At 54.8% G+C, this 19775-nt stretch overlaps 1 protein-coding gene across 1 annotated transcript in view; it reads right to left on the reverse strand.

The window, feature by feature from the left end:
- Window positions 1–15544, reverse strand: part of CRISPLD2 (cysteine rich secretory protein LCCL domain containing 2) — a 60353-nt gene extending 44809 nt beyond the window's left edge. The window contains exons 1-2 of the mRNA XM_008702683.2: window positions 15410–15544; window positions 226–540 (exon numbers count right to left, since the gene is read on the reverse strand). Coding sequence (XP_008700905.1) covers window positions 226–465 — 240 coding nt within the window. The 5' untranslated portion in view covers window positions 466–540; window positions 15410–15544. The remainder of the gene's footprint in view (window positions 1–225; window positions 541–15409) is intronic.
- Window positions 15545–19775: the final 4231 nt, after the last annotated feature.

The following is a 19775-nucleotide window of genomic DNA, read 5'->3' on the forward strand; positions in this document are numbered from 1 at the left end:
TGGGCTCGCCAAAGCCCAGCCCTCAGACCCTCTACTCCGCCTTGAGGAGCGGCCAGGGCAGGCACCTGAGTGGTGCTCCTCTGCACCGGGGACTCACAAGTGCCATTTTGGTGTCAGGGGCAGAGGCAGGGGACCCTCTCTTGCCAGGAGACCCCGAGCCCATCACACCCCCCCGGAGACAAAAGTAGACAGAGCCCAGGCCCCCCACAGGAGCTCCAGGCTTACCATGTACTCCATGTTGGAGGCTGTGGGGTACACCTGGCCCCTCAGTTTGTTGTGAAGCATGAGGATCTCCTCCTTGTCCGACCTGGGGATGGCCCTCCGGACCCGGGAGTGGGGCTTGTCCTGCTGGTATTTGCTGAGCAGCTTCTCCCAGTCGGTGACGTTGGGCAGGAAAAAGCCTTGGGCTCCACAGACCAGCAGCACCAGCCCCAAGGGGACGACTCTGTTCAGGACACAGCTCATGGCGTCGTGCAGGCAGCGAGGACCAGGGTGATCAAGCCGGCTGGGCTCCTGAGGCAGTGCTGGGGCACGGGAGTTCTGAAGGGAAGCAGAGGGCAGCGGGAGGAGAAGTCGGTCAGTGTTAAACCAGCTCCAGCCTGGGCTAGAGCAGTGAACGGCCATCACTGTCCCCACTTTTCAGATGTGAAAACTGAGGCTCACAGATGCTCAGTAACCGAGGTCCCACAGACAGGAGAGGTGGGGCTACCTTGGCTCCTCTCTCCCTATACGGTCACGGAGTGTCCGAGAGAACAAGGCAGGGCTTGAGAAAGTGTGTTTATTCACACATCTCGCCTCTGCTTCACCTCCAAGGGAGAGTCTGTGAGTCGCGGGACCTTCACTGAGCATCTGGTTTGTGCTACTGGACAGTGTGCCTCGTCTCATGGAGCTCCCACGTGGGCTGGGGCGAGAGGTGAGGAAAACCACCAGCGGGGCAGCACGAGGAGCCAGAGGAAGGGGCTGCAGACCCCCGCTGGGGTGCTGACCCGCCTGGGACACGGAGAGGCCCTGTCCTTCCATCAAGGCTCCTTTTGTCTTCTCCCACACGAGCAGTAAGCAGTTCACATTGGTTGAGTTGGCTAGATTTGCAAGACAACATCTAGCAGAGGCATCGTCAGGGGCACGACGCAGAGGGGCAGGGAGGGACAAGTGCGAGGCAGAGAGTGGAGCCAAGGAGCCCTGGGAACAGGGCAGTTCCCACTCTGACCCTGGAAACTGTCCAGGGTCCTGACCGAGCCATGCTTCAGACAAAAATAACCACCATCCAGCAGGGAGGCCCGGCATTCTCTGCACAGGGTGAGATGCAGCCTCCCTCGCGGGGAGTTCCCTCTGGGGCAGAGCCCCAGGGATGGGACAGCACAGAAGGACATGTGCATGCTCGCCCGCCCCACTGGGAATCAAACCAGTAATGCAGACCCCTGGGGTCCTGACTTCTCTCCAGGGTTAGTCGTACCGCCATATATGAACATTTCCCAGCGGCAGAAGGCCAGGCTGACAGATGCCAAGACGCTGACACTGGATTGCCCTCTGTGACGGAGCGAGAGCAGAGACCCACGTCACGGAGCACCCACCGGGCGTCACGACGGCACGGGGTCAGCGGCACTCTGTGCCTTGGCGGCTTGAGGCTAGGGCACCCCCAAAGGCATGCAGTGTAACTGCTCCTAGGACTCAGCCGTGAGTCCACTAGACTGAAGCCTGGGTGGGGTTTCAATCACCAGTGGGCACCATTCAAATGATTCTCATAGGGGGACAGGTAAACAGATGGCGGGGCAGGAGGGTGGAGCATTACACAGCAGGGAAAAGGATCAGCCCAGAGCCATGTGAGCGTCGGCATAAATAAGTCCCAAATCCAATGCTGGGTTAGAAAAGTCAGTTGGAGAATATGACACCAATGGTACTATTTACGCTAATTTTAAAACACACAGATCATAGTTTGTATACTTTATGGGTATATATGGATATAGACATATGTACATATGTGTGTATATTATATGTGCATATTGCACTAAATATCATACACATATGTACACGTGTCTGTGTTTGTGTGTACATATGTTTACATGGGGGGGCGTGTTTACATAGTAAAACCACACCTGAACCAGACCAAGTTCGCGGTGCTGGTTGACTCCAGGCCGAGGGAAGGGGAACTAGGAAGGAGAATATGAGGGACCTCATCTCTATCTTTAACATATTATTTGTATCTTTAAAATCTCAAGCAAATAGGGCAAACTGTCCACCTCTGTTCACTTTAGGGGGACAGGCTGAGTTGGGAAAAACTGCAAAGCGGTAGCCCGAGGAGGGTGACCGCAGGGGCCAGATCTGGGTGGGGAGCCCATGCTATCCTGTGGACGGTTCTGGTTTTTAAAAATATCAATTAATAAGAGAAAACAAAATGCCAAAGCATGAAAAGACAAGGAAGGAAGTGCTGGTTCCAAGAGCATCCTTCCAGCATGTTCTCCTGAACTGGTGTGACCTTATTCCAAAAGACGAGACAAGCCGCTTTCACCGTGCGCGTGATGGGGCCGCCTGCGCCCAGTGCTTGTAGGCTGGTCCTTGTCTGCACGGCCCCCAAGAGAATCTGTAAAGCCCTGGGGGCAGGTTTACTGTTGGGAGCACCATGCTCGGGGTTTAGTCACACACTCCCCCCAGAGGAGACCACGAAGGACAGGAGACAGGCATTTCTCCAAGGGCCTTCTCTGCCTCGCCTCAGCCAGTCATTGCCTGGGAAACGCAGACATGCCCTGGGTCGCATCGCTCACGGGGTCGCACGGGAAGCACGCCCAGCACACCGTTGGTTCTGAGAGTGGTCTGGCCTGGCTGGGGGTCCTTGCTGGGGAGGAGCGAGGCCCGGATCGTGCCGCTCCTGCTAAGTCTGGGCTACACGACAGCACTGAAGGCTTTAGCAGAACCATGAGACAAGGGGGCCGGCGGCTCGCCTCCCAGGACCCTGCACGGTGCTGCCCTGGACCGAGCTGTGGCCCTCCAGATTCACCGGCTGGGGTCCTGACTCCCAGCATCTAGAGTGTGATTGTACTTGGAGACACGGCCTTTAAAGAGGTCATTAAGTTAAAAGGAGGTCACTAGGTGGACCCTGGTCCAATTTGATGGCTATTATCATAAGAGAGGGGACTGGGGCACAGACACACACAGAGGGAGGACGGGGTGAGGACTCAGGGAGAAAGTGGTGTCTACAGGCCCAAGAGAGAGGCCTCAGGGGACAGCAGCCCTGCCCACAGCGGGGGCTCAGACCCCCAGCCTCCAGCAGTGTGAGAACATGAATCTCTGTTGTTGAAGGCCCCAGCCTGCGGGGCCTCTGGCAATCTAACACCTGCTTCAGGCAGTACCTGGATGAACAGGACTGTGTTCCCAATACCCCACTGGCCGCTGTGGGGTACAGTAAATTAGGAGGACAAGGCCCACTTCACTGGGGCATCACCAGCAACCTGGGCCAGTGCGGCTCCTCTAGCCTCTGCCGCCCCCACAGCTCAACCAGAGCTTAGGGCCCCTTACCCACCCACAATCAGACAGTTAAAACCCTTTCTTCAAATGAGACACCAGCACTGTCTGAGGCTGCCTGGGGCTTCCTAGTGACAAGTACAGTCCCCAGCTGACCGGGGAAGTTGACACTGAGGGAGACCTACTGTGCGCCAGTCCCTGCAATTCTCGTCTCACCCAACCGATGATCCAGAGGTTTGGGTTCTATTGCTCCCATTTTACAGAGGAGGAGACTGAGGCCTCTGCAGCATCCAGAAGAGCCCGAAGTCGTACAGCCAGTGAGCAGAAACCAAGTGCTGGGACGCAGCCCGTCTGGCCCCAGGGCCCCTTCCTTATGCTGCCCTGCCTCCCTGAGAGTGGGCTTCCTTAAGGAGTGCCCCGCACCAGACTGCGGGGGAGGGGACCCCATGACAGCCCAGTCTTTCGCATAGCCTCCTCTGCAACGGCCTCCGGGTCAGACAGTGGTTCCTGGCGGTGAGAAGACACCCATGTGTCACCCCCAGGGGACTGAAGTCTTATGTCATGATGACCTTTCACCAAAACACGCCTCCATCACCAGGCCTGGCACCCATTCAACATCCCTCCTTCACTGCGCCTGTGACTTCCACATGGTGAGCTGACCTCTGACCCCTGACATTGACAGATGCTCTCTGAAGGGCACTCTTTGGACCCTGGTTCTCCTAGGGCTGCCAAGGGCAAACCTCCTTTCTAGAGAAGGCCTCCTCCACTCTGTCATCCCGGGCCTGGCTCCAGGGGCTGGAGACACGTGTCATGGACCGCTGAACAGTGCAGCAGAAACGCTCTCCGGAAGCTATGGCTCTCCTTTGCCACAGTTGCAAAACCAAGCCCATGAGAGTACAAACAGGACAGCGGCGCCAGGGTCTCATGAGAACACCCCAGATGTCAGGCCACCAGGGAGGTGGGGAGGGGGCCAATGACACTTTCAAGCCCCAGGGCCCACGGCAAGACCCCAGCCTGGCTAACGAAACCCGCAGGGAATCAGGTTCCTACAACCCTGCCCAGAGCTCCTAAATGCACCTGGGATCCACCAGGGAGGGGAAGTTTCCAACCCCATTTTACAGAAAAGAAAACTGAGTCCAGGAGACGCTGCCTGGTGCTGGTGAGGCCGTGCGGCCAGTTAGGGGTGGAGCCGAGACGTGAAATCCGGCTTTCTGAAAGCATGGGGGACTTTCAGCACACAGCTGCGGTATCCGCTCTGCAGCAACCCTGCCAGGATTCTGGGGACTCGGAGGGGATCCGCAGACCCCCATGTTCCCAGTCTAGCAACGGCATCTCCTCAGGGTCACCTCCTGGGCAAGGCTGCCCCCAAACCCGGCTCTGGGGAGCAAGTGAGAGAAAGAGAGCATGCTTTGGGCTCCGTGCGTCACGCCGCCAGGGCTCTGCCTGTGTTTGGGAGAGGCTGCCAGGAAGATGAATCTCAGCCCTGCGTGTGTCGGCCGTCAGCTCTGAGCTGTGCCAGAGCTCTTCCCTCCTGCACATGCTGTTCCCACAGCTCATCCCACGGCCCCAACCTGCCCCCTCCCTGCCCCGGGCCAGGCCCGACGGATTCCTGCTCTTTCGGCTACGATTCAGCTCCAGGGTCACGGCTGAATCACACCCCCATCCCAGACCTGCCGGGCTTGTTTGCCGTCGAATCGCTGACATCTGACACGTCGGTGTCCAATAAATATTTAGGAAGGGAATGTGTGTGTCGCATCCTCCTGAGGAGGTCAGGAGAGCCGTATAAGGACGATGCACGGTGCGGGCCTTCCAGGGACATGGAGCTGAGTCAAGTCCTGACGCAGCCCCTGGCTGGCGGTGTGGCTTGGGCACAGCGTGTCCCTGCTCTGGGCCCCGGCTGCCACGTCTATACGGTAGATGGGAATCACAGGGCTTGTCTGACCTCGGCAATTCAAGCAGTGCACAAGTCAGACAGGTCTGCGTACGTGCTTCAGTGCCAGGAAGCTTCCAGAAAGCAGAGTCCTTTCACCTGAGGAGTCCTTTTCACCTTTCACCTCATCTACCCGGCCCGGTTAGGGTTATGGGGTGAGCTATGTGATGAGAAGCAAACGAGACCTCGTGAACAGGGGTACTTCGTAAATGTCAGCTGTTACAATGAGGAGGACGGTGCCACAGAGGCATTGTGTGAAGAAGTTTCTGGAAGGCCGGGATTAATACTGGGGAGTGGAGTAAAGACTATTCTCTCTTCATTACATTATTTCAGAGCCCCACCTCTCCCTTGACACAAAAATCTAATTTTTAAACATCAAATCAAATGTCTAATGCGTGCGGGGGTTAAAAACTGTCCCCTAAATTCGAAACACACTTTACTCTGGACATGCCAGAGTACATGCCATGACCACTTTCTCCCAGCTTTCTGGGTAAGCAGGTTCCAAGATGCACGAACCAGGTCTGGAGCCTGGCCGGCTCAGTCAGTACAGCGTACGACTCTTGATCTCGGGGTCGTGAATACGGGACCCCCGTCGGGCGTGGAGCCTACTTAAAAACTTAAACAATTAAAACAATAAAAATGAACCAGGTCTGGGGCATTGAAGTTGACCCTCGGGCCAGGAACCAGCCGTATGTATGCATGCACGGTCATTCACACTGATGACGATGACCCAGTTGGCGTGCCGTGACTGCTGGAAGCTCCAGCTCCTTCCGGGACTCAGTCTCAGCTGAGTTGAGACGCGGTAGGTGCTCCAGACCTCACCATCGCGGCGTCATGCCTGCTCATACCGTCTGCCTCTCCCGCTAGACTGCGCTGCCTGCGGGCTGCAACCAGTGTATGTCCGTAAATGTCCACACACCGATACTCCAGAAAATTAAAAAATAAAATAAAATCGTCCTGATATGTAGTGTTTGTCAGTTCCCTCAGTACAAATACTCCCATTATGGCCAATTTTAAGCAACCTGTGGGAGATCACTGACCATGGAATTTCCGGAAAGATGCGAGATGGCACGTTATCTTGTGATCTTTCCGTCACAAGGATGGGGACAGACACCAAGTGCCTCAGGGGCAGAGATAACAGTGAAATGCAGTAAAAGATTAGGACGGGTAAGTTCTGAGTTTCCATTACCTTCGTTGTAAAGAGGACTTACTTAACTGTAAGTTCCTGTCACCTGATGTTTGAGGATGGTCGTGTTTAACGCGCTCACAAGCTTTCTGAGAACGTGACAAAACCCAGCGAGCCAGTTGCAGCCCCCCTGGCTGGCCCTGAGCCCCCCTGGCTGGCCCTGAGCCGTGCTCCACTTCACACCCCAGTGAGTATTAGCTGCTGCACAAACATTTAACACAAAGGGCGCAGCCCGCCGGGAGCCCGTGCTCGGCAGGCCGCTGGGGTCACGGCCGTTATGGAACCTGCCTTACAGGTGAGGGAACAGTGGCTCCAGACACAGCAGCAGCTTGCTCCCGGTCACACAGACCGTGGGCGAGTGCCGAGGTACTGCCACACTGATCGCGAGCCCCAAGGTGCGGCTCTCCCAAACGTCAGGGCAGCTCTAACCTCCCGCCCGTGTCAGCCGGGCTCATTCAGGAAATGCCCGCCCACGGGACAGCAGCTCACCCGAAAAGGCCGGGGGTGCCCCACGCTCTGCTCTTCCTCGGAAGCACAAAGGAGAACTCAAAATGAGAGCGAGGCTGAGGGCAGATCACAGTCCTACCCACAAACCACCCAAAATTCCAGGAATGAAGCCATGGCTGGGAACGGGGAGGAGGGACACCCCAGCACGTCTGGGGCAGATCCCAGGACTGGCCAGAACCTCAGGGAAGAGTATCTGGGTGATCACCAGACACCAGGGGTGTGGGGGGATCTCCCCTCCTCCATGGGATCCAGTGGGTTTTCCTTAAACTCCTCCCTGCAGGATTAGGGCTGGACACAGCAGGAGGCAGGCCTTTTCCCTCCCCTGCTGCCTCCCCGCCCCCAGCCCGGGGTTGTCCACAACCGAAGACAGATGGCCAACAAGAGCCTACGCGAAACCCATTCGATTTTTTTTTTTAAGATTTTATTTATTTCGGACAGAGAGAGAGAGCAGGAGAGTATGAGCACGAGCAGAGGGGGAGGGACAGAGAGAGAAGCAGGCTCCCCGCTGAGCAGGGAGTCCGATGTGGGGCTGCATCCCAGGACCCTGGGATCATGACCTGAGCCGAAGGCAGACACTTAACCCACTGAGCCCCCCAAGTGTCCCTCAGTGTTTTTTTTGTTTTTGTTTTTTTAAGATTTTCCTTATTTATTTGAGGGAGAGAGGAAGACCAGGGAGAGGGGCAGAGGGAGAAGGAGAGAGAGAAAATCTCAAGCGGACTCCACCCTGAGCATGGAGCCCAACGCGGGGCTCAATCTCATGACCCCGAGATCATGACCTGGGCTGAAATCAAGAGTCAGACGTTCAACCAACTGAGCCACCCAGGCGCCCCTTCATTTCTTAAATACTATGCGGAGAATATACAAGATCCTGGGCAAAAGGAGAAGAGAGTTCATTTTGCGAAAAAAGAATGAAAAAACAGGTGTATTCAATATAAACCAAGACCATCTATAAGAAAAGCCATTTTTAAGTGACTGGATAATAAGTTACTGTATTCTCAAAACACCCAGCATCTAACCCCTGGGGCCCTCGCCTGCCTTCTTGCCCAGGTGTGGATGTTTAAGAAAGCTTTAGATAAACATCAGGAAACCGCAGCCTCCCAAGGACAAGCAGTCAAGGACTGCCCGGGGCCCCGAGGAAACACGTGGATGTCCGTCGGGTCAGACCCAGGTTCGAATCGTGACTCCACCATCGTGGAGCTTCGTGCTACCCAAAAGGTCCCTCACCTCTGAATTTCCGGTTCCTCAAAGGGACAAGGAGGCCCTGAGTTGCTCACAGGGCTAGAGGAGGGAGGCGAAGAAGATGAGAGAATTAGTGGTTCTGGAGCTGTCTAGGACTGTCTTTCCCTTCTCCTGGGTGAGTCCAGGCATCTCAGCTCCTTTCTGCTCCAGGCTACAGGGCTGGCAGCACCCGCACCAGCCTCCTGCCTGAAATGCCTGATTCATGGTATCGGGTGGTATCTGGAAGGGTGAGTCACGACCCCTGGCTCTGAACCCAGCTCGGACCCAGGGCTCAAGAATCCTACAGCGCCAGGCTATGGAATCCCCACACCGCCGTGCAGACAGAAATCCCAGGGCAAGCCCTCAGGGGGCCACGGAGTCCTTCTCAAGTACAAGCAAGCAAGACAGTCCGCCCTCCAGAGAGGGAGGGCACATCACAGCTAATAGACAAAGACAAGGCGTGAGAAACCGCCCGGGGAATGGGATGGTAACTCCAGGCAGAGGAAGGGACAGGGACTGGTCTGGCTGGGGTGGACAGCAAGGTCTCGCTGAAATCTCAAGGAAGGGGAACTCCAGACAGCAGGAACCACAAGGACAAAGGCTCAGGGATGGTCCCCATCTTGGCATGACTAAGGACAGGCACAAGGCTGTGGAGCTGGGGGGAAATCGGGTCACACAGGAGGGCAGGGTCAGGCGGCCAGGGGCCTGGAAGACCATCGTGAGGAGTCTTGCTTTTATTCCAAATGCAAAGAGGAACATCAGTGTGGGGTATAGCCGACGGTGATAGGGTCTGACTTATGCTCTGAAAGCCCATCACCACTAACGACACAGGCAGAGCTCGCGGACTGGAAAGAAGCCAGACTCCGATGATTAAGCACGCCCCGTTCTGTTTACGTCAAGTTCAAAATCAGGCAAAACCAACCTATGCCATTAGAAGTCGGGAAATGGTTACCCCTGGGGGCGGGGCCGTGGGGGGGCCGGGGCAGCTCAGGCTCTCTGCAGCTCGCTCTGGGGCGAGGGCACACACGTGTACTTGGGGAAAAGTCATCCGCGGGGGCATCAATGAGCGCGCATCCCTCTCTGGTACGTGCAACTTCAACAAAACTGTTTTTTAAGTTTGAAATCGCTCTGGCTTCTAAGGACGGATCAAGGGAAGCGTGAGAGGCAGCAGGGAGAAGACCGGCCTGCAGAAGATCCTTGAGGCTGTCCCCCGAGTCTCAGGGCTGAGGCAAATCCAGGGCCTGGCCCCCGGCAGCCCAGATAAAGCCCCGCGGCCGGCGGGGGCCTCCCACTTGGACCAGACACCGGCTCTCCCAGACAGGGCCCAGTTCATCCCAAGTCTGAGAGGGCACTTTGTCCCACGATGCCAAAGCTGAAAATATCTTCAGTGCCAGTGAAGCCCGAGCCTTGAAGGTTCCCGGGAATAAACAGGGTTTTCAGTGGCCAGGCGCTTCCCCCAGAGAGAACAGACCGGCTGTGTTGGAGCGGGTTTGGGGCAGGAGAGAGAGAGGGAGCGGACGCTACCCAACCACACAGACTTCCAGGGCTGTTGAGGGACCCGCTCACTGTTTCAGAGGGGGCGTTTGGGGCTTGCAAACATATATTTTGAAAGCTCCTAGGCACACAGGGGCAGTGAATGTGCTCTTAAGGAAGATGCTAGACTCCTCCAGACCCTTGCTCAGGCCCCAGGGCAATGAGTGCCAACATGCTGAGCGTTCTTCTGCAAGAAAAGCCACGAGTCTGCCAACAGCTTGTCAAGGGGCCTCTCGACCCTGCACGGAGGTGGCCATGCGAGCCCCCGAGGCTCTCACTCCCGTGTGGCCGTGTGACATCTCTCTGGTCACACCAGGCCCTATATCCAGAACCTTCCACACAACTTCACATCCACCCCCACTGGCCAGCCATCCTCACCCCATCTTGGTGCCAGGGCCCCAGGGCAAGTCTTCCTCAGCTCTATAGGGCCGCAGGGCTCACCTTCAGGTCGGCGCCAGGAAGTGCCAAAAGCCTCGTTAAAATACAGATTGCCGGCCCCACCCTTCTGATTCAGGAAGCCTGGGATGGGGCCTGAGAATCTGCATTCCTAACAAGTTCCCAGGTACTGCTGTGCCCCCCTTGGAGGGGGACCCCACTTTGACAGCTGTGGCCCCAGATTCTAACAGTCTTAAATCTCATGCTCCACCCGAGTCCAGCACTTCCCAAACTCCCACCCTTGGCACACCTACCTTTCCCCCACCCCAGCTACCCACACTAGTCCGTACTGTGAACTTTTATGTAAGGTGGCCCACATTGAGGGTGCAGAGAAATGTCCTTGGAAAAGGCAATTTTCTATCACCACCATTTGCAAAGAACATGATAATTCTGCCTTGAACGGAAGACAGGAGTAAAACTTCACATGTTGGAAACAAGCAAAGTGAGGGCCTCCCAGCTGGCCATGGACGCCGGCCACGGATGCCAGCCACAGGCTTTTATGCCAAGGGCGCTCTGTCTCTGCTGTAGAGGGGGAGCATGGTGTGGGGCAGATGTTGGGCACAGGCATCACCGCCACCTGCATTTGTCTTGACTTGAAAGGACAGCTCCCAGATCGGGGGTCTGTGCACAGGCTCGGTCACCTTGGGGACCAGTGGGGTTGGTGCCCCACACTTTGGGGAACACTGCTCATTTCACAGTGACCTGTTCTCAAGTGTAAGCCCCACAGCCTGCGGCAGGAAATCCAAACCCGGGGGGTGCCAGGGTGGCTCAGTGGGTTAAGTGTCTGACTCCTGATTTTGGCTCAGGTCATGATCTCAGGGTCATGAGCTCGAGCTCTGCATTGGGCTCTGCACTGGGCATGAAGCCTGCTTGGGATTCTCTCTCTCTCCCTTTCCCTCTGCCCCTCTCCCCGCAGTCACCCCGCCCCCCTGCCACCATCGCACACGCGCTCACTCTCTCTTAAAAAAAAAGGGGGAAATCCAAATTCACCCCACCCACAGGGCAGACCCTTGCTACTCTGGGCCTGATGCTAGGACTCCTTGCCATTTTCCAAGGGTGCCAGGACCCTCCCCATCTCCAGGCCTTTGCACACACATGGTCCCACCGCTTGGGGCACTCTCTATCCCCTTGTCTTGCCTCCACTCTAGAAGGATTTCTCAGGCTCTTATCAAGTCAGTCCCAGTAGGTGCCATCCAGCTCCCAAGCCTAGAGAGATCAGAGTGGGTTTTTTCCAAACCAGAAGAACTTGAGAGCAGGCTTGATTCCAGGACCATCTGACTACAAATGAAATGGAAGCGCTCTTCTTTTTCCTTCTGGGATATTGCCCTTCTGTGCTCACAGTGGGACACGGTTCAGAAAATTGGGTTGCAAATGTGGGATTTCATAATTTATAATACTCTTTAAATGATGGTCCAGAAGTTGCATGATCCGCATTATGAATTTCTTTTTCCCCGGAACCTGTGGTTTTTGTCTAAGCTGACACAGCACTTGAGACAATCAGAGAAGATAAATCTCCCTGGGGCTGAACCACGAGAAATTGTCTGTCCTCACGGCCTTGACAGGGGGGTGTTCTGTCCGCGAACACCCACAATTGCACCGCCTGGGGCACAATGCCTCAGACAGGATTCTCCGCCAGTGGCTGCTGCGACCCTGGGGGGAATGCCAACACCGCCCCCAGAACACCCAGGCGCCAGATTTCCCTGCGTCCAAGGCCGGAGGGCCTTGATCTATTCTGCAGTGAGATGACCTGAGTCCATGCTTCTTCAAGAAGGGAGCCAAGAAAGGAGGACACGCTTTCCTCAATAAGTTAAACATAAAGTGACTGTGTGGTCTGGGAATTCCACTTCCAGATATGGACCCAAAACAACTGCAAAAAGCTGTTCCAACAAAGACATGTACACACGTGTCCATAGCAACATGGTTCACAACAGCCAAAAGGTGGAGACAACCCAGATGTCCATCACCGGAAGGACACAGAAACGATCTGTGGTCCAGCCACACGATGGAATATTACTCGGCCATGAAAAGGAACGAAGCATGGACACGCACTACAACGTGGATGGACTCTGAGCGCATCATGCTGAGTGGAAGACATCAGCCACAAAAGGCCACATATTATATCATTCCGTTTACATGAGATTTCTAGAATAACCCAATCTGCAGAGACAGCAAGCAGACTGGAGGTCGCAGGGGCTGGGGACGAGAGAACGGGTAATAATGGCTATGGGGTATCCTTTGGGGGTGATGAGGACATTCTGGAGCCAGACCAAGGTGGCGGCTGCACCGCACTGTGAACGCATGCCATGCCCCTGCATTCTACGCTTTCCAATGGGTGAAATGGGAACGTTCCCGCTTATGCATATTTTACCACATGAAAATAATTTTTTTCAAGGAAAAAAAGAAGAAAAGAGGTGATAGCGGGTCCTACCAACCACCACCCAGATCTGCCCTACCCTTCCTGTTCCAGAACACAGTGTGCCTCATTGAGGATTCTCGGAGAGGCTCGGGGTCCCTGTCCCAAGAAGGGCTGAGCGGCTACTCAGTTCCATTAACTGAAGATAAAATGAAATGATGCCCGTGTTGTATTTTCCTTTCTTGACAAGCCATCAGCCCCTTTGAGTGATGCTGGGTTTGCACATCTGGGACTAATCAAAAACCAGTGAGTTTACAAAAAAAAAAAAAAAAAAAAAAAAAAGCCTCCTAGGTCTGGAGCAAGCAGACACAGAGGCACCTCCCATACGTAGTAAATTACACTGGTGACAGAGCAAAGAAATGTTCCAGGTCCCACAAGGCCCAAGAGGTCAGCATTTCAGGGTCCCACCTCCAAAAGCCACTTTTCAAATGCAACCTACAAAAGGCCAGATATCCAACGAGGGGACCTGGAGGGAGGGATGAAGTATGGGACTTCCAGAGGCCTTGTGCTCTTCTGCTTAGGCTCTGGGCTCTCCCCTGCCAAGCCAGCTCTCCTCTGCAGTCCAAAGGCAGGGGCTCTGGGAGCCAGCACTGATAGGGGTCCCCAATCAGGGCTGTCTGCATGTTGACACTGGTACCTGTCAGCAGAGTGGAGCCCAAGCCCCTGTGTCAGGGCATCCCCTCTCCAGGCCCACCCCTAAGTCGGGCAGGGATCCAGATCACACATGGAGAGAAGCCCTGACTCGCAGCCAGCTCTGCTGTGACAGTCAAGAATCTGGCCAGTGGACGAACACCTTCCAGAGTCCGGGGTGGGACCCAGCCTGGAGGGCAGCTCTCCCCTGCCCTGGCTGTGTCATGTTGCATGCACGCCTTCATCACTCCAAGACTCAATTTCCTCCTTGTAAAAAGGAAGACAGCCCAGTGTCCACCACCTAAAGAAGTCCATGAGATCACCCGTATAAAGCCTGGGCACGTCTGGCTCATTCTGAGCGTCAGGTAAACGTCAGCTGCTGGTAAGCTGCTGATATTACTATAAATGTTACTATTCCCACTCCTACATCTTAAGAGACTCCATAAAAAATCAAAATCGCCCTCTTTCTCCTCCCCAGGTGCATATTATTGGGCACTTGGGGGCTTGGGCTTAACCCTGCTGACAGATTTTACTAGAACCCCTCTCAGACAACACAACATTTTGTGTGAAGGTCAGTTCTGAAGGTGGTTAGTGGTTGGGCAGAGAACTGTCTTAAAGGAGGCAGGACCCAGCTGTTTAGAACACAAGGTCTACAACCAGACAAATCTGGAGGTGAAGGCATGGCACATCAGCTAGGGGACATTTTGCACAATCTCTACTTCTGAGCCTTGGTTTACTCATCTGTGAAATGGGGATCAAGAAGCTGACTGCCCAGGTGTGTGGGAGGTATGAAAATGCAGGGAAGTGGCATGGCCTCACACCTGTCACACCAGCAATACAGCTCCCACACCTTCTGCTCCCCTTTCCCATGTAGAAACAGCCAGATCAGAGGCAGAAGCAGAAAATCAGGTGCACAAAACACAAAGAACCTTAGAAGGTCCCTTTCCAGTCTATTTGGAGAAGAGGGCATGCCCCTCATCGTGTTCTGATGGACCCTGGGCTCTCACCTGGCAGATTTAGACCCTAGACAACCCTACTGGGGAAGGTAGGGTCACCCGATTCTGCCGGAACATGGCACCCAACTGCTCAAGTTGGAAATTTAGAAGCCCACTTTGCCAGGCAAGCTGGGCATTTGCACAGGCTCCCAGCTGCTTCTCTCAACCCGAGCAGCAGCTCACCCTTTGGCTAAAAGATGCCCAGTTCAAGTTAGACTTCAATAACCAGGCATCAGCTAAGCTTTTTCTGACTCGTCCACCAGCTGAGTCCTGGGCAAGGGAGGCTCTGGGTCTGCACCGCACAAGGGGCCTGCCCTGACTGTCCATCTAGAGCAGCCGATCTTCCCAGGACCACAGAGCCGAGTCCTCAGCTTCCAGCACAATTCTTCCCCCACGAGGAGTGTATGCAGATGTCCACTCTGGCTGACGAGACCCAGCATGCATTCCCAAACCTGCGGTAACTCCGGCATGCCCCACACCTGAACATGGAGCTTTAGAGGCAGAGAGAGCTGGGTTGTAGCCCTGGCTCTAACTGGACAACTCACTTCCCCCTCTGACCCTCAGTATCTTCATCTGAAATATGGGAAGAGAAAGGCTACCTCGCAGGTTTGTTGCAAATAAAATCATAAAGGGGCGTGGCCCTGTAAACTGTAGCAGAATGCACGCACCCTTAGGATCGCCCTGGCCATCCACACGTGGATAGACACATTCAAACCCCTGCCACATTCACACCATCAGTTTTTCATTTATTGACGCCCACTGTGTACACAGGAATGCAACAGATGCTAGCGAACTGTGCAAGGGAGGCAAGAGTTCCCAGGCTCCAGGAGCACGAATCTGCAGTCAGACTGGCTTTGAGTCCCGACTCCCTTGCTTCCTGGCTGTAAGGTCTTGGGCAAGTGCCTTGGTTTCGCTGAGCCTCAGTTTTTCCATCTACGAAAGGCCACGCGGCTGAGCCCGGTTCTGAGCCGCAGGTAGAGCGCCCAGCACAGTGCCCGCGCACGGTAAGCCCCAAGAGATGGTATCTGCTCTGCTTAATTCAGCTCCTCATAGATGAGTGGAGAGGATCGCAGCCTGGAAAGGAGAGGAAGCGAAGTCACACTTACCTCCGCAGGACTCTCCAATCACCACCACGCCGGTGTCTCCCGTGTCGTGCAGTGGCAGCAGCGCACACACAGTGGACACAGTCGGTCGGCACAGCGGGTCGCAGGCACCACACACCGGGACAGCGGAGGGATGCAGTGGATGCAGGGTTCCAGAGCGCAGCCTCTTATAGAACCTCCGCGCCACGCCCCCGGAGGCCGGCGGCGCTGATAGGACCGCAGAGGTGTAGAACGGCCCCCGGCACCGCCCCCAGCACCGCCCCCGGCACCGCCCCTTCCCCGGGAGTCCCGAGGGCAACAGGGATCCCGGTGGGCGGAAGGCGGCGCGCAGAGGGCTGAACCAGAGCGTTCTAAGATCTCGGCTTGAGAAGAGGACACGCTCAGCTTCCTCACCGTGACCATAAAACTATCGTTTCCACTGAGCGCTTACTGTGCGCCCGGCGAGGTGCCAAGCTCTTTCCACCAGGGGTTTGCAAATTTACCAAATCCCATCTCTCTGTGCCTCAAATGGAAAATGGGAATAGGGAAGTGACCTCCCGGGATTGCAGCAAATAAAACCGGGAAGGGTGTGGGCTCTGTAAACTGTGGCACAGAATACACACTTACTATATTTATTCCCATCCTCTACACGGTGGCAGAAAACGCCACTTGTCTCTCTCACACACGCATTCCCAACATGCAGATGAAGAAACCGTCGTGCTCCAGGCTCCGCGCTCGCCCTTCATTATTCCAGTACACGTTCACAGGAATCTGCTATGGGGAAGTGATCCCATTACACAGATCAGACACCTGAGGCCTGGAGAAAAGAGTGTCGCTGGTCCCACAGCTGGGGAGCAGCAGCCTTGCTCTAGCTACATTTTGCCCACAGGCATTTAGCATCCTTAACCTGTGCAGGTATATATGAATCAATTTAGAGCCAAAGGGCACTGCTTTTGAAACACATAAATCCAAGGCCCTTGCCGGCAGGTGAAGAAACCAAGGCTAGAGGGGGTAAAGGACTAGAGGAGAGTGTGGACCCACTGGGTGCGGACAAGGGCAGGAGGAGCCTGTCCTCACCAGTCGCGTCCCTGCATGAAGACCGGGAATCATCTCCTGCTCCTTCCACAAGCTCCCATCAGGCCACTCTGCACCAACCCCTGTGCTCTGCAGTGCCGGCAGGGCAGACAGGGCCCCTCCGGGATCTCAAGCATCAGGGGCATCCAGATGGGTCAGAGCAAAAGGGGGGGGGGCAAAGATGGAAAGCGAATGGGCAGGGCATTGGTGGCTCAGGTTTGGAAAGCCCAAACGCTTGCCAGGGTCTTGGTGCAGCTCAAATGCCAACAAAAAGCAGCACGGGCACCCTCGGTTTTCTCTGATCGTTCCCTTTAGTTTCTTACTTTTGAAGCAACTTGCCAGCCTCACATTCATGTGGTACTTATTAAGCACCTACTGTGTGCCAGGCTCTGTTCCAACCACTGGACTATCCAGTGGTGAGCAGACCAGTCCAGAACAAGTTCCCCATTCGGCAAACCCAGAGGGAGAAGAGACGCTCCTCAGACACAGGGCCTCACGTTCACTATCCTGCCAATTTCCCCCCACCGTACACCCCCCCCAGATGGTTATCATCAGGAAATGGGGCATATGGTACGAGTAGTTTCCAGAGGCCACACTGCTCCTAAGGGGGGAACTGAGACTTGAACTCATGCTCTCATCCTCGTCTGCCACTGCCCATGTACCAACAAGCTTTGGGTACGGGGGAGTGGAAGAAACTGGGTCCCCACCTCAGCGGAGAGGAAGGAAAGCTACACAGGATCACGTTTCACATACGGGTGGGGGCGGTTAGTACTTAAATGTCCAGAGCTCTGCTAACTCGAACCCCCACCTCCTTACCGTTGCTTTTTATGGCAACTCTGCAGGCTCCTTGCTGGTCTAGGATAGCTCTGGGGACACCCTTCTCAGCCCAGGCATTCCAGGGGCACTGCTGACACAGCTGCCACCTGAGGGCACCTCTCAACAGTGTCATCCCCTCACCAGCCTCCCAGCTCCTATCCAGCATGGCAGCCCCTGCCCCAGCACCCTGCACACCACGGAACCTTCCAGACCCTCACCCCTCTCCTTTCCCTCTGTGGTCCTCTCCTTATCTGCCCCCTTGCTTCTTGTCTGACCCACGAGCCTCCAGGGCCTGGCATCTGACCATGCCCACCCCTGCCCACTGACATCCAGCAAGCCCATCCCCTTGCCAGGCCCTGTGCCCAGGGCTTCCCTGGTATCCACCTGTGACCATCTCACAACCTGATGAGCGGAGGGACTTTAAGTTGGCTTTGTTTTATAGATGGGGAAACTGAGGCTCAGGGAAGTGAGGGCACTTGCCCAGGGTCACCTGGCTATTGAGTGCTGGGGTTGGGATTCCAATTCAGGCACTGCAGGACCATAACCCATGACCTTGGCCTCTAAACCAGGTGACCTAAGGGGATTAGGGAGTCTGGGTTTGCCACAGGCTGAATCCACTGAGCGTTTCTGAGCTATTTCATTTCTCTTTAACATCCCAGTCCAGCAAACATTTCTCACGTGGGACATTATGGTTTTTATTGCTGTGTAACAAATTACCCCAAAACGTAGTGGCTTAAAACCACCATTTTATTTTGCTTCTAGCTTTGTAAGTCAGGCATCTGGGAAAGGCCTGGTTACATGGCTCTTCCTTAGGGGTCTCTAGTGTGGTTGCCGTCAACTGCTGGCCGGGGCGGCAGCATCTGAGGGCTCAGCTGGGCTGGACATCCAAGCCGTCACCCATGTGGCGGGAGCTCAGCGGGACGTCTCGACTGATCTGCCCCCACATGGTTTTTCCTGGAAGGCAGTCTTGGGATAGTCAGAATTTTACTTCCCTACAGCAAACCTCCCAAGAGAAGCGGGTGGAAGGTACGACCTGGCATTGGAAATCAGAAAACATCGCTTCTGCCGTACTCTTAGTCGAATCACAGAGCCTGCCGAGGGTCAGGGAGAGAAGACATAGATCCCTCTTCTCAACAGGTGGAGATCAGAGAGTCTGCAGACAAGATATGTGGAAACACAGTCTGGCCCCGAGCGGACACTCAATAAAAGATAATCCACCCTTCTTAGGGAGCTAAGCTAGACAGTCCAGGGGAATGAGCACCATCTTTGCACATCCATGGAGGAGTCCCAACCCTGACTCCACCATGCACCAGCTGTCTGTGTCTCTGCTCAAGTCATCTGACCTCTCTGAGTGACAACTGCCTGCCAGGCTCCGAAGGGGCAGGCTGAGTCTGTAACTTGCTGGTTGGTGCCACCGTTTAGCACCAGTCAGGCTGGGACCCGATCTCAACTCCTCCACTTCCAAGCCGCTGGCCTGTGCTCAGCTCCCCATCTGTAAAATGAGGGTGATGACAATGGCATCTTTCTCCCTATGGGCTGCCTTTAAAACACTAAATGGTTTAAAGGCATACGTATATCAATTAATGGAAAATTAGAACAGGGTCTGGCACATAGCAAGAATTAGTTAATATTATTGTTATTAGAGCCAACAAACTAAAACAAGACACAGAGAATTTTAATCTTGATCAACAATTTTCCATCACTGTGCAACCTTAGAATCCAATTTCCAGAAAGTAGTATTTAAATTTGAGTAAGATGATGTGTCATGGGGAATGTGGGTTCCTGAGAAGCTCTGAACATGGGAAAGGGCCAAGATGCACCCAGGAGTCATCCTGGGAAGGGAATGGCCCCTTAGATCCTTGGAAATCCCAGTAAAGGATCCTGTTTGCTGGCCAGGCAGGAGTCAAGTCATGGAGCATTTGAGACAAAGGAAAAGGTCTTTCTGGTTAGAATGCAGCCCAGCCTGGAAGTGGGAGCGCGCAAGCCTGGTCTCAACATCAGGGAGAGGTTCCAGCCCTCTGCCCACTTACCATCTCAGAACCGGGGTGGGCAGACAGGAAGGCCACACACAGAAGTGCAGAACACTGGGTCACAGAGGTGGTCTGAGGGTGTCACCACTCAGAGCACAGACCAAGTCTTTCTTTCCTATCTCGATGAGGCTGCCACAGGACTGGTGGGTCTTGGACTCACACCAACATCTTCTTCACCAGCTGACCAGAGGTTTTCATTGGAAGCTCTTGGGCTGGACATCAAGTTTCAGCTCCTCGTCTGTTCCTGCCACATCCGTTCAGCAGCTACAGAGTGTTGGTGAGCCTTCATCTGCATGAAAGACCGCTAACAATTTGAGACAAGGAGACATTGGCGGGGGTACCATTTTGTGAAGGTCATGGCTTAGAAAGAGGAACCAAAATGTCAGGAAAGACGGTGACACCTCTGAGTTAACAGGTACCAATCATGAGGTCCTCCAGGATCTGAGTGGGATGGGTTTGCTTGACTTCCT

The sequence above is a fragment of the Ursus maritimus genome, unplaced genomic scaffold (genome assembly GCF_017311325.1).
Source record: "Ursus maritimus isolate PB19 unplaced genomic scaffold, ASM1731132v1 scaffold_19, whole genome shotgun sequence".
Classification (NCBI taxonomy): Eukaryota; Metazoa; Chordata; class Mammalia; order Carnivora; family Ursidae; genus Ursus; species Ursus maritimus.